Source organism: Muntiacus reevesi, chromosome 16 (assembly GCF_963930625.1).
Source record: "Muntiacus reevesi chromosome 16, mMunRee1.1, whole genome shotgun sequence".
In the NCBI taxonomy this organism is placed as follows: Eukaryota; Metazoa; Chordata; class Mammalia; order Artiodactyla; family Cervidae; genus Muntiacus; species Muntiacus reevesi.
Genome location: NC_089264.1, coordinates 12,897,497 through 12,910,908, shown reverse-complemented (window position 1 = coordinate 12,910,908; position 13,412 = coordinate 12,897,497). Strand labels below are relative to the sequence as shown.

The 13,412-nt window shown below is 36.2% G+C and overlaps 1 protein-coding gene and 1 non-coding gene across 10 annotated transcripts in view; one reads left to right on the top strand and one right to left on the bottom strand.

The window, feature by feature from the left end:
• ZGRF1 (zinc finger GRF-type containing 1) overlaps positions 1–13,268 on the bottom strand; it is a 54,859-nt gene extending 41,591 nt beyond the window's left edge. For 6 of the 9 annotated variants that reach the window (XM_065907612.1, XM_065907618.1, XM_065907616.1 and 3 more), the window contains exons 1-6: positions 13,102–13,268; positions 9,916–10,001; positions 8,998–9,078; positions 4,653–4,712; positions 3,003–3,188; positions 353–2,558 (exon numbers count right to left, since the gene is read on the bottom strand). In XM_065907612.1, the coding sequence (XP_065763684.1) occupies positions 353–2,558; positions 3,003–3,188; positions 4,653–4,712; positions 8,998–9,078; positions 9,916–9,936 (2,554 nt within the window). In that variant the 5' untranslated portion in view covers positions 9,937–10,001; positions 13,102–13,268. The other 3 variants (XM_065907613.1, XM_065907615.1, XM_065907614.1) reach the window with 3 other exon arrangements.
• LOC136148178 (U6 spliceosomal RNA) lies at positions 12,693–12,799 on the top strand. Its single transcript, XR_010659463.1, has one exon. It is a non-coding gene; the product is annotated as a U6 spliceosomal RNA (small nuclear RNA).
• Positions 13,269–13,412: the final 144 nt, after the last annotated feature.

Below are 13,412 nucleotides of genomic sequence, written 5' to 3'. Positions count from 1 at the left end.
GTAAAAATTCAAAAGCTTGGCAACATACTCTATTGGCAATGCTATGCTGAAACAGGCACTCTCATCCATTATTACTGGGAGTGAGAAACAGTATGATTCCTTTGAGGGAATTATGAAGTATCTAACAGACACACATTTACGCAACAAACCTACTGCTGGGAATTTGCCCTGAAGACAGACCTGCAATAACATGCAAAAAACCCATAGAGTTATACAGATATGAAAGGTTACTCATTGTCACATTATTTGCAATAACAAAATACTGGAGACTGGTTGCGCAAATGATGGTTCAACCACACAGTAAAACATTACACAGCTGTAAACAAACGAGGATGAGACATGCCATTCTAACCTTCAGGATTGCTACCTGACTCATACGTCTGCAGAGTTCCTTGTTGTTTAAAGGAGGTATTTTTCTTTTTCAATACTTCCAAGCCTTCCAAAGCCGTACTGTGTTCAGCCAATGATTTTAAGAGAGAAATGCTATTTACTAATCCAGAAATTTCTGAAGAATTTCTAAGATTATTCCAGTTTTGTTTGCTTTCTCCAGAAGTTTCTACATCAATATGGTCCTGGAATAAACTTTGACTCCTTCCCACCTCTTCAGATTCATAAATATGTGATTCTGTGTCTCTGGAAATATGTGTTTTTCCCAAAGGGTAACACAAAGAATTGGAACCTTGGGTCTGTGATTTATCAAGTGCAATACATTCTTTAGAATGAATCTGTTTGGCATTTAATAGCTGGATACTGTTGTCACTGCTAGAGGTTAATGGTAAAACCTGATTGATATTTTTGTCTAAGTCACTTCCCAAAATAAGAGGACAAGTCTGAGCCTGTTCTGAAAATGGGTCGTTTTCAGGTTTCTGATCAGTGGCTATGGTTAAAAAGTGAGGAATATTTAAATTTGTGTTCATACTTTCAGATTTAGTTGGGAAGGAAGCACTAATGGATTTATTAGCGCCTTCATCATTTTCTACGTATCTATCATCAGTCCACTCTAAAGATGAGTCAAAACTGCTTAATGTGTCACTACACACCTCCTTTATTTCTTTTCCAGTGTTTCCAGCTTTCCAAGTTTCTGTGGCATAACCTACACAAGTTTTATCACAAAACTGTGATGGCAGAATCTCTTTCGTGGGAAATGTCTCTGAAAGTTTGTCCCCAGTAGACGTTGAGAGAGGCAGATGTTCACTGCTAACTTCTTTACAACTTATATTCTCACATCTTGAATTGCTATTAATCGAAGTTTCCTTCACCCAATCCTCTGAATCCTGGGAAATTCTGCTGCTTTCCTGTGATTCCTCTTCAGTGTCACTGGTTTCAAAATTGTTTAGATTAAATGTGACTTCCACAAGTGGCTGTGATATATCACTCATGGGTTCATGAATACTACTAAGGCTTTCATTGTTAGTACTACTTTTAGAAAATATATTAGTACTATCATCAGAGATCCCAGAATTGTTACTTAGTGAAGATTCAATTTGTAGATGTTCATACTTTTTTTCTGGTGTTCCATTTATATTTATCTCCTGCGCTTTTTCTCTAATAAGAATTGATCCTTTTATGCCTATCTGGTCATTTTGATCAACAGATCTTTTATTACTTTTTTGAATGTCAGAATCTAATAATAAGCCATCATTTACTACAATGCTACAATTAATTGGTAAGCTACTGTTTTCATAGAATGAAGAAATTTCTAATTTTCCTTCTTGATCCCAGGACTGATCATTATCATCTATTAGCTTATCTTCATTATACCTTTTTCCCTTTTCAGTACATGTTTCAAAGAACTGAATCCTTTTTTGCATAGAAAGGTCTTTCAAGTTTAAATTACCTTCTTGGGTCTTGGGTTTCTTTTCTGCATTTTTTCCATCTACTGTAGAAGAATGTACAGGTGAACGCTGTGAGGATAAATACATGGCCCACCGACTTTTATTTCTCATGGCATTTTCTGATTGATGCTGGTTGTGTAAACTTTCTGTGCTCTTCACTTCAGCATACTCTTCCTGTTCAATTAAGCAATTTGGTTCAGTAGGAATTTCTAAACTCCCTTGTGGTTGTATCTGAGGGAAATGTCCTATAATCTCAGAATTTAGCTCCTTAGACGTACTTGTGGATGTGGACTTCAGAAGAGCTAATATCTGGGCTTTGCTTCTAATGTTTTGTGAAACTCCTAAACCGTGAGATACCAAACTATCTCTTTTCATGGACTCATCAGTCAGTAAAGAATCTGAATGCTTATTTACAGAACTGATAGGAGAGCAAACATAATTTTCTTCACATAGCACTTCTGGGTTAATCTTGAAGGATGGAGTAGAGATAACTGAAGAAAAAGGTATGCCATTTCGCTCTCTGTTCTTGTAAGTGACAATGTTCTCAGAGTCTGTTGGCATATTATTTGTATCTTTCTTGCCAACTGTAGAAAACAAAGGAGGTGTGCTGTACAATGGTGAAAGAAAAACAGAACCAGGTTTCTCAGACTCAAGTGAAGCAGCTGGTTCACTATTTTCTGTAATAACCGTTTTCTTTGGCACTTGACGTGGTCCTTGAAAACCCTAAAAATATTAAACAATTATTAGCTGTTCTATAGATGATAAAGAAAATGTAAAATGAACTGGCTAAAAAAGAAAAAAGAATGTGCATGTTTTACAAGATAAATAATTAAGATATAAATGCTGGGGAACTTCCCTGGTGGTCCAGTGGCTAAGACTCTGCACTACCCATGCAGGGGCCTGGGTGTGACCCCTGGTCAGGGAACTAGATCCCGCATGCCACAACTAAGACCCGGCATAGCCAAAAAATATATATATGTATAAACTTTGCTATGCTAAAATGCAAACACTCATTTGTATTAAGATTAGAGTTTACTTCCTTTCTCCCATAGCCCTTCCTATGAAGTACTGTTGTAATGATACAGTACAACAGCTCAGCAATTCACTACTTCTTGAAATGATTTTATAAATATATATTGACTTATTGTTTTCAACAGAGAAACTTACAGTAAACTTCCTTTTTAAACCAGGAGGCTGACACCCAAGGGATCGCCCAGAAGACATACACCTCTTTGAATTTAATACTGGTGCTTCTTTAATGACATCCTGCTTGACAGCTGTGCTTCCAGCAACTTTAACCTCCTCAACGGTGATTAGGTACCGATCACTTTCTAAATCAACTCCAGGTTTAACCTAAATTTTAAAGAATAAACATCAAAATCATATATGTCTAATTATTTGATGATATATGTGTTGCAATAAGCTTCCAGCACAGGCAAAGACACAATGGATATCCAATAAATAGTTGCTAAATGAATCAATAACTAAACTATTTATTACTATGCACTAGTTAACTATCAACAAGCACACAAGAAAGTAATACAATAAAATAAATTCACTAATTTGTTTATTCAACAATATATGTTAAGGATTATATGAGCACTTTTGCTACATGCTGGCGATACAAAGACAAACAAGAAAACTATGCTTCATCTCAAGGATTTCACTTAGAATTCATAAAATTAAATGTAATTCTTAAATTAGAGCTATTAAATAATCAGTTATACATATATCTTTATAAATTAATTGAATTAGATACATAAAATTATCATGAATTATTATAAACTGTTACTTAAACAATTATATTCCAAAACAGCATTTTTAATCACTTTAATAAACAGAATACAGTACTATCACCATTTCCGACTGCAACACAAAAAGATTATCAACCTGGTTGGTAATATGCAAAATCTGTGTATTATCACAGATAAGGTACTCAATCTTTACTCATGAAATAACTTTAAATGAAATAACAATAACCATTGTTACCATCAACTGAGTATCTACTAAAATACCACTCCTCCTAGACCCTCTTTTGATAAACATAAAAATTCCACTACCATTCTTGTCATAAAATTTTAAAACAGATTAACACAAAACAGATTAACACAAAATCAACACAATGATAATAAAAGTATACATTTTAGTACTTTGGCCAAAATCAACACAATGATAATAAAAGTATACATTTTAGTACTTTGAGAGTCACTGTACTAAACAGCAAGGCACTTTACCTAAGCTATTTCTAATTTTCTGACCAATCGAGTCAAGTATGTCCATGGCCCTCATTTTATAGTAGAGAAGGTGAACACAGAGAGGTTAGGTTAGCTAGGAAGTATGTGAAAGTGGGAAATAAATCCAGAACAAGCAACTTCTACTATCCTATTCTTTATACTAAAATATGCTTTTGGTTCCCTTTTCTTCCTTCTCCAGAGAAAAACATAAATATTTGAGAAAATATTTTAAATAAGAACAATTTCACAAAATATATCCCACTGTAGTTCTCTGCTTTTCAAAACCACATAATATAATTAGAATAATTTTCTTAGCTCAAACCCCAGCCTTACCACTTTAACATGGGTAAATTATTTAATCTTTCAGTACTATACTCTTAGTCTATAAAAATCACAGGGCTGAATAAAGATTAAATGAAACAATATCTAAAAGCCTTTAGCAGAGTCTAGCTAATAATAAATGTTCAATAAATACTATCTATAATTACTAATATTAGTACCATTACTATACTATTTAACAATATTCACAAAGGAAGTAAAAGATTTTTTAACAATAGCTTAAAAATAAGATATATTAAAATACCTCAAGGCACTTAAGAAATAAACTCTCCAAACATCCTCCTTTGTCATCATATAAAATTGCCTATATTAAAACAAAACAAATATCAACACTTAAAAAAAAAGGACACAACATAATTCTACTTTACCGAAATATCTAAAAGCAAATAAAAAGTTGTTATATAAGTAAATCATGTCTTGAAAGGATTACCCACTTTGTAAACTTCGATTAGAAATCCATGGCTGATTCATGTCAATGTATGGCAAAAACCACTACAATATTGTAAAGTAATTAGCCTTCAACTAATAAAAATAAATAGAAAAAAAGAAAAAAAAAAAAGAAAGTACATCTATCTCAAATGTTTACTAATCATCCATTCAGTGTGTGCAAGACAGCAAAGGCGTACACATAAATTCAAGAAATTAATCCCTACCAGGAGAATCTTAGAATGAAACTGGGGAGAAAACAGAATTGGAGTAAGTTACAGGAGGCAAATCAGGAAACAGTATCCGTGAAGAGTTTATTGTAATGGTGTGATATGAAGGATCAAAGAGATGATTAAAACGTGAAATAAGTCCTCAGCAATGGGATAAGACAATTGTTTGAGGCATAAAGAGTAAAGCCTACTGAATGTGCAGGATATGGGAGAAAGAGGAAACTAAGGTGAGGATCACTTTCTGGCTTTCTCCTGTCTCTCTCTAGCTCTCTAGCCGTGCCGCTCGATGTTCGATCTCACAGTCATGTCTGACTCTGTGCAACCCCATGGACTGCAGTAAGCCAGGCCTCCCTGTCCCTCACCATCTCTCGAAGTTTGCCAAGTTCATGTCCATTGCATCAGTGATGCCATCCAGCCATCTCATCCTCTGACGCCCTCTTCTCCTGCTCTCAATCTTCCCAGCATCAGGGACTTTTCCAATGAGTCAACTGTTTGCAACAGGTGACCAAAATACTGGAGCTTCAGCACCAGCCCTTCCAATGAGTATTCAGAGTTGATTTCCCTTAAGACTAACTGATTTGACCTCCTTGCTGTCCAGGGTACTTTCAGGAGTCTTCTCCAGCACCACAGTTCGAAAGTATCAATTCTTTGGTGCTCTGTCTTCTTTACAGTGCAGCTCTCACAACTATACAATTGTACGTGGCCACTGAGAAGACCATGGCCTTGACTATAAAGATCTTTGTTCAGCAGAATAATGTCTCTGCTTTTCCACATTGTCTAGGTTTGTCATAGCTTTCCTGCTGAGAAGCAATCATCTTCTGATTTCATGGCTGCAGTCACCATCTGCAGTGATTTTGAAGCCCAAGAAGAGAAAAATCTGTCACTATTTCCACTTTCTCCCCTTCTATTTGCCATGCAGTAATGAGGCCAGATGCCATGATCTTAGTTTTTTTAATAGTTAGTTTTAAGCTGGCTCTTTCACTCTCCTTCACCCTCATCAAGAGGCTCTTTAGTTCCTCTTTGCTTTCTGCCATTAGAATGGTATCATCCACATATCTGAGGTTGCTGCTGTTTCTCCCGCCTGTCTTAATTCCAGCTTGTAACTCATCCAGCCAGCATTTCTCATGATGTGCTCAGTGTATAGGTTAAACAAACAGGGTGACAGCAGACAGCCCCGTCTATTCCTTTCTCAACCTTGAATCAATCAATTGTCCCATACCGGATTCTAACTGTTGCTTCTTGACCCGCAAACAGGTTTCTCAGGAGACAGGTAAGATGGTCTGTATTCCCATCTCTTTAAGAGCTTTCCACAGTTTGTTATGATTCATACAGTGAAAGGCTTTAGCCTAGTCAATGAAACAGAGTTTCAAAATGAAACTCAGAATCTTCATCATTCCCTCAAAATGTGCTTTTCTTTCTCAGAGATCCTATCTCACTCAGTACCATGATCATAATAAAGAAACCTAAAAGTCACTCTGGATTCTCCTCTCCTTCATATCCAAGACCTTCAGATTCTATATTTTCACAATTTCTCTCTATTATCATTTCTCTCCATTGTCAATGCTAATGCCTGCTTGGTCTGAGCCCCATTATGTTTTGTCTATATTCTTCTACAGCCTCTTTATTGTAAGTCCTCTAAATCCAATCTGACTTTCATCCTATGCCACTTAAAAGGTATGTTAGACATAGCTGCCAAAGTGATCTTTCTAAAAATAGAAACATGATTATGTCATTCTTCTGCTCTTAATTCTTCACTGGCACCTCAGGCTGAGCACACAAAGTCCTTTATAATATGCCTCCTGCTCACATCTTTAGCTGTATCTACTACAGTTTTCCAACATGGACCCTTATTCCAGTCACAGTCAACTGTTTCTAGTTCCCAGAAGTGTTTGACACTGTGCTACACCTCCACATTGTTACAGCCATGACTCCAGGCTCAGCTTCCTTCCCTCAAACCTATCAACTTTGTTTACAAAATGAAACAAATACTGAAAAGAATGCTCTTCATCCAGAAAGACTTCTTTGAACCAGAGTCAAATTTTGACATCTCTCATTTGTAATCTCTTAGAACCTTAAGCATATCTCTGTACATATTTTAATTATTAGGCTCTTAGATAAAAATTACAAAAAAGTCCCTTGAAGACAAAATCTATAGCAATAGTTACTATTCACTGCATGCTTTAAATGTGCCTGGTACCTCGTTAAGAGGTTTGTTTTCTTACAAGTAGCCTTTCTATATTAAAAAGTTTCTTTTACTGATAATTTCAGAGTGATAGATATGTATAAGTAGAAAAAGGACAGAACATGGAGATCTTTAACTGCTGGCTTCATTCAGGAGGCTACAATCTTGCCAATGTGTCCAATACGTTATCAACTCATCTGTAATAAAGTTCTTCTTTTAAATTTGGTAATATTAAGAGAAACAATAGAACCCACAGCAGGTGGATTCTTTGCCACTGAGCCACCTGAAAAGTCCAAAATATACAAGAGATGCAGGTTCAAACCCTGGGTCAAGAAGATCCCCTGGAGAAGAAAATGGCAACCCACTCCAGTATTCTTGCCTGGAAAATCCCATAGACAGAGGAGCCTGGCAGGCTACAGTCCATGGGCTCACAAAGAGACACAATTCAGCAACTAAACAACAACAACTGTTTATTTGCTGAGAGTAAATCTTAAAAGTCCTGATCACAAGGAAAAGAAAAAGAATTTTTCTAACTGTGGATGGTGATGGATGGGAAATAGACTTACTGTGATCATTCTGCAATGTATACACATATCAAATCATTAAATTGTACACTTGAAACTAAAATAAAGTCATGTCAGAAATATACCTCAATAAAACAAATGACTACAGCATTGCTCTCCCTCATCCCTTCACTGGAAGGCCTATACAGAACAAAAAGGCCAAGAGAAAACTCTTGCCTGTCTTTGAACTGAGACATCAGTTTTTTCCTAACTTATAACTCAAACTGAAATACTGGCTCTTCCTGGGTGTCAGGCCTGTTGGCATAAACACTAAAACCACATTATTAGTTCTCATGGGTCTCCAGCTTGCCAACTACAAATGTTGGAACTTGCCAGCCCCTGTGATCACATTACACAATTCCTTCCAATAAATCTCCCTTTCCTCCATAGAGAGAGATAATTTATGCATCTTTATACATTTCTACAAAAGCATGAAGGCCTGAGTCCTGAGCAAAAATTTTAATCATGGGAAGAGAATTAGCCAGCAGAAAATACTTACAAGTGGACAGTAAGCAACATTAGTAGAGTCTGGCATCACAGAAGTCAAATGAAGAAGAGGTGGTATGATGAATGAGGAGACAAGGGTATTAAACAAGGTCATGAGAACTGGTAAGTGTAGAACATTTAAATTTGACAGATGAAGGTAATGATAATCAAGGCGGGAAAAGACACCCACAGAAGGATCACTCTATCTAGTAGGGTCAAAGATTTATCCTAGTAAATAGTTCTCTCAAGACTTGATAGGATATCCAAAAATAATGAAGAAAATCCAAAAATAGAAGAAAAGAATCCTACACATAATTTCAGAAATTGGCAGCTTTTCTAAAATATGTCAACTCTATATATACCACTACATTGTGAGCATTGTTGTGCTACAAATATATTTTATAGTAGTTTTTTTGGTATAGTTAAACTCTTATTACTGCATAGAAAAAAAAAGTACCAAAATTCCTAAAAAGTTTCATAGAAAATCTCATTTAAAAAAAAAAAATCAAAGGAAATTAAATAGTATTAACTGAGCTTTTATAATCCACAAATTAATCACTGTGATATAGGAATCATTTGACAACTTCTGTTTTCACATCAGCTTATGGACATATCCAAGATTTTATCATCTACAGACTTTTCTTAATATTCAATCAAAAGAACCCAACTTTTAGACTCCTTAGTCCACTGTTTTGCACTTACTTTATTTCCTAAGTGAGAGATCTTCAGAATTCCATCTTGCCATACTTTTGACTTCTTCATCTTTTGATGAGTATATAGTACCTTATTTCCAAAAGTATAAAGGAAAGAAATGGTTTCTACTTCCATGTACTAAATGTTATATATTTTTATACTCTTCTTTTATACAAAAAAATATGTAAGACATCACAAGGATCTTTTATTTATCAAAATAAAAGCACAGATATCATAACAATGAAACATCAAGTTAAAAAAAAAAGAAAAAGGAAACTTGATAGTAAAAGACAATGGAGGGGAGAAAGGAGAGGTAAGACTATAAAAGGGTCCTGACACCAAAGAGGTTAAGAACCATTCATCTAGATAGAACAGACATGCCAGTTTTTCAAGAGAAAGAAATTATTTCCTGGTTCCAAGCTTCCAAAGAATTTGTTCCAAAGAACTTTGCATAACCAATGTGAACTCTAGGTAAAATACAGGGTTGCCAGACAGAATACAGGGCAATATTTAAGAGATGCATACTTATATAAAAAATTATTCACTGTTCCACTGAAATTCAAATGTAACAGAGTGTCCTATTTTAGTTTGGGTTTTTGTTATTTTGTTTTTTGTTTTTATTTGGTTGCACCAGGTCTTAGTTGCAGCATGTGGGATCTTCTATCCTCACTGGCATTCAGAATTCTTAACTGCGGCATGTGAACCCTTCATTGCCACACGTGGGATCTATTTCCCTGACTAGGGATCAAACCTGGACTCCTTGCCTTGGAAGCAAAGAGTCTTAGCCACTGGATCACCAGGAAAGTCCCAGGCTTGGGGTTTTTGAAACATTTATTTTAGGTTTTTTATAGCTAAATCTGGCAAAACAATTGTGAAACATGAAAGGAAGGAAGGAAAAAGGAAACAGTGAAAACAAATATGACTTACAATAAATTCTTGGCTTTCCATTGTTTCTTCTGAAGTTATAGTCAGGTCCAGGAAATAATCAGTGGTCACTCAACTATTTATAGCACCTAAAATGAAAAATGACCAATATTCAACCCTGATGAACAGAATAACTAGCAACTACAATCTTTCCCCGCAACTCTTGGCCAAAGAGAGGCATTCACGTGTTGAGACTAAGCAATCACCAAGGAGAACACACGCGAGGGAACTCCTGGCGGGCCAGTGCTGTGCACTCCACGCTTTCGCTGCACACGACCCAGTATGAACCGGTCGGGGAACTAAAACCCCACAAGCTTCCAGGGCAAGCCAAAAGAAGAAGAAAAAAGAAAAAACAACCCACAAATGTAATCAAATTATCTGCCGCTGAGGACCCTACAGAATAGTGACACCACACTGCGGAAAAAGAATTTTCCAAGTAAAGAGAAAACTAAGTAAAATATATAAAATAATGAGTAGGCTGCAGACATTTTTCCAGGTGCCATAATATGTATCAGAAAATTGATTCTTCCCTCCCTCAGAAGCTTGGTTTCTCTGAGAAAGCACTTCAATTTCTAAAATTCTCTGAATTGCTACAATCACCACAAGATGGCCCCCTTGCATTTCAAATTTTTCCTTTTACATTTTCAAACTCAATGTAACATAGTATCTAAGACCAAATATAAATTATAATACCTCTCCAAGGAAAAACTTTTCCAATATAATTGCAATGAGTACTATACTTATCCCTTGCTATTGGATAAAACTGTTATTGTGGGCAAATCTGGAAATCTAAAATCACTGACAATGAACTGAAGAAGTAAATAGAGATGCCAAAGAAAAGTATTATTATTTTTAACCACTGCCTTAGATTCCTGGGCCAACAGCATTAGCAACACCTGGGAGCTAGTTAGAAATTCAAATTCTTGAGTCTTGACCTATTAAATCATAAAGGCAGGCATTGGGGTCCAGTACCTGTAATTTAAAAAGGACTGCAGGTGACAGTGATACACACTCAAGTTTGAAACCTACAGATAGTCAATAAAGCAATAATTTGGAATTCTGGATTAAATTCATCCTTTTTACTTATAAAATGTATAAAAATAGGCCACCTACATGTTATTTATAAATCACATATATTTAGCACTTATTGTGTGCTATGTACTGTGTGTACATAGTGCTAGGCCAAGATAGTAAAATGAACAAAATACTACTCCCAATCTCAAGGGATTTTCAGTATAGCAGGGTAATAAACAGTAATTACAAAAAATATGGAAGGAAAAGCACTGGAGGGGCACCCAACTCAGTCTAGGGCATCAAACAAGGTTTCCTGAAAGACATAATGCATATACTGTAAACTGAAATAATCATTAACCAAGGAAAAATTCCAAGGAGGGTATTTCCAAATAAGAATAACATGTACAAAAAAGCTGTGGAAGACTTAGCAAGACATCATCAAGGAGCTCTAGTTTATCATCAAGTGTAAGATAGTGAGTTGTGAGAGATAAGACTGAAAAAGTGAGCAATAACAGGATGCGAAGGACATTCTATTTTATGCTAAGTTGTTTGGACTTTTTAAAAAGATAGTAGGAGGCCAAGGCAGAATTTTAAGAGTAAGATTACATAATCTGACTTGGGTTTTACAAAGATTGCTCTGGCTACCAAATGGAGAAAGGGCAGGGCAAAGAGTACACAAATGAGATATGAATACTTGTCCCATGACATAGTTCACAGCACAGGACCAGACCTACAGAGGCACTGCCTTTCAGAAATACAGCTCCATATCCTAATCCCTCCCCTCCAGCTTACAGGATTGCTAGGTGCCTAGTGAAAGCCAAGAAGATAACAGAGGTCCAAAGAAACACCTAATTCACTGCTGCTTTCACAGCAACTTGCTTCCAGCCACTGAATGGGTTAGACATCCTATATATGTAGATAAGACTAACAGTGTCAACACAACGCTTGGCATGTAGCAGTTAACATTAGATCGCTTTAATAACAGCTATCATTTATTCAGTGTAAATTATATGCTAGACACTGTTAAACTGCTTTAAATGTTTACACCTTATAGTACAGATACTATATTTTATATTCATTTTACAAAAATAGGAAGTGAGGTACATAATAAGTATGTAATTTGCCTAAGATCATGAAGTAAACAAATGGCAGATTCAGAATTCAAAACTAAATAGTCTAAATTCTGGTGTTCCTATTCACAAAAACTACATTATGTGAGTATGGAATACCTACTGTATCAGGCAAGAATGGAAGTGGATTCTTTACATATAATATTTATCAGTCTCCTAATCCTGAAAAGTTATTACCATCACAATTTACAGGTTAGAAATCCAGTATTTACTTCTTTAGGATTACTTATATGCTGTTTACCAACTGTAAAATAAATTTCCCCATTGTTTTCCTAAATGAGAAATATTACTTGAGGGATTTGCAATTTAAAAGGTATTGAGAAGGTCCAAACTCTTATTAGTGGTAGATTACTTTAAAGGATTACACTTCAAAAAAAAGGGGGAGAGACTAGATGTTTTGTGATAATTTACTACAGAAATACATACATATCTTCACACATACACACACATTATTGTGCTGTTTTATAAATTTATGTATAAAATTCGGTGTAATCACTAAAATATGAGCTGTTCTTGCTAAGTACGATGAGATGTTTTTGGTTCTTCTCCTTTGGAACAAGCAGGATCTTTCGAATCCCTAAATGGTTCACAGATATAAAAATTTTAAGAATCACGAGCCTTTTAAGAAACCGTCCAGTGTTCGCTTCGGCAGCACATATACTAAAATTGGAACAATACAGAGAAGATTAGCATGGCCCCTGGGCAAGGATGACACGCAAATTCGTGAAGCGTTCCATATTTTTCAGCCAAATAGATAAATAAATATTAAAAAAAAAAAAGAAACCGTCCAGTCCAGACAACCAAAAGATGCTCACATTTCATTTGCCAACGTTCTAATTATCACGATCTTGTGTAACCAGATGACAATGAAGAAGTGACCCTTTGTCAGTCCTAAAAATAAACAGCAAAACCATCCCCGGTTCTCACACGGATACCGGAACTGCAAAGCAGGAGTTGGGGGAAGGTGGTAAAGACGAAGCACTAATTATTTACAGGTTGCTGGGGCAAGCCGTGATCCAACCTTGTCTCCACACAGCTTCCTTACCGGACCCCGTCTGGCGGAGCAAACTCCTTCGCCCGTCGCATCAAAATCAGTGATAGCACCTCGAGCTCAAAACTCCAGCCTATCTACCCTCACTACCCAGAAACTCCCGAGTGGAAACAGCTCTTTTAACTTGCTCATTGCACAAAACCCACTTTCGAACTTCTCCCGCGAAAAGTCGTGACATCATCAACTCGCGACCGCACCAGATCAAACCCCAGGCTCCGGAACTGAACGGCCGTTTTCAAACTGCCAATCAAATTCCTCTCCGGCTGCGAGCCTCTGTGGCTACTGCGTTCTCTGATGTCCCGCCC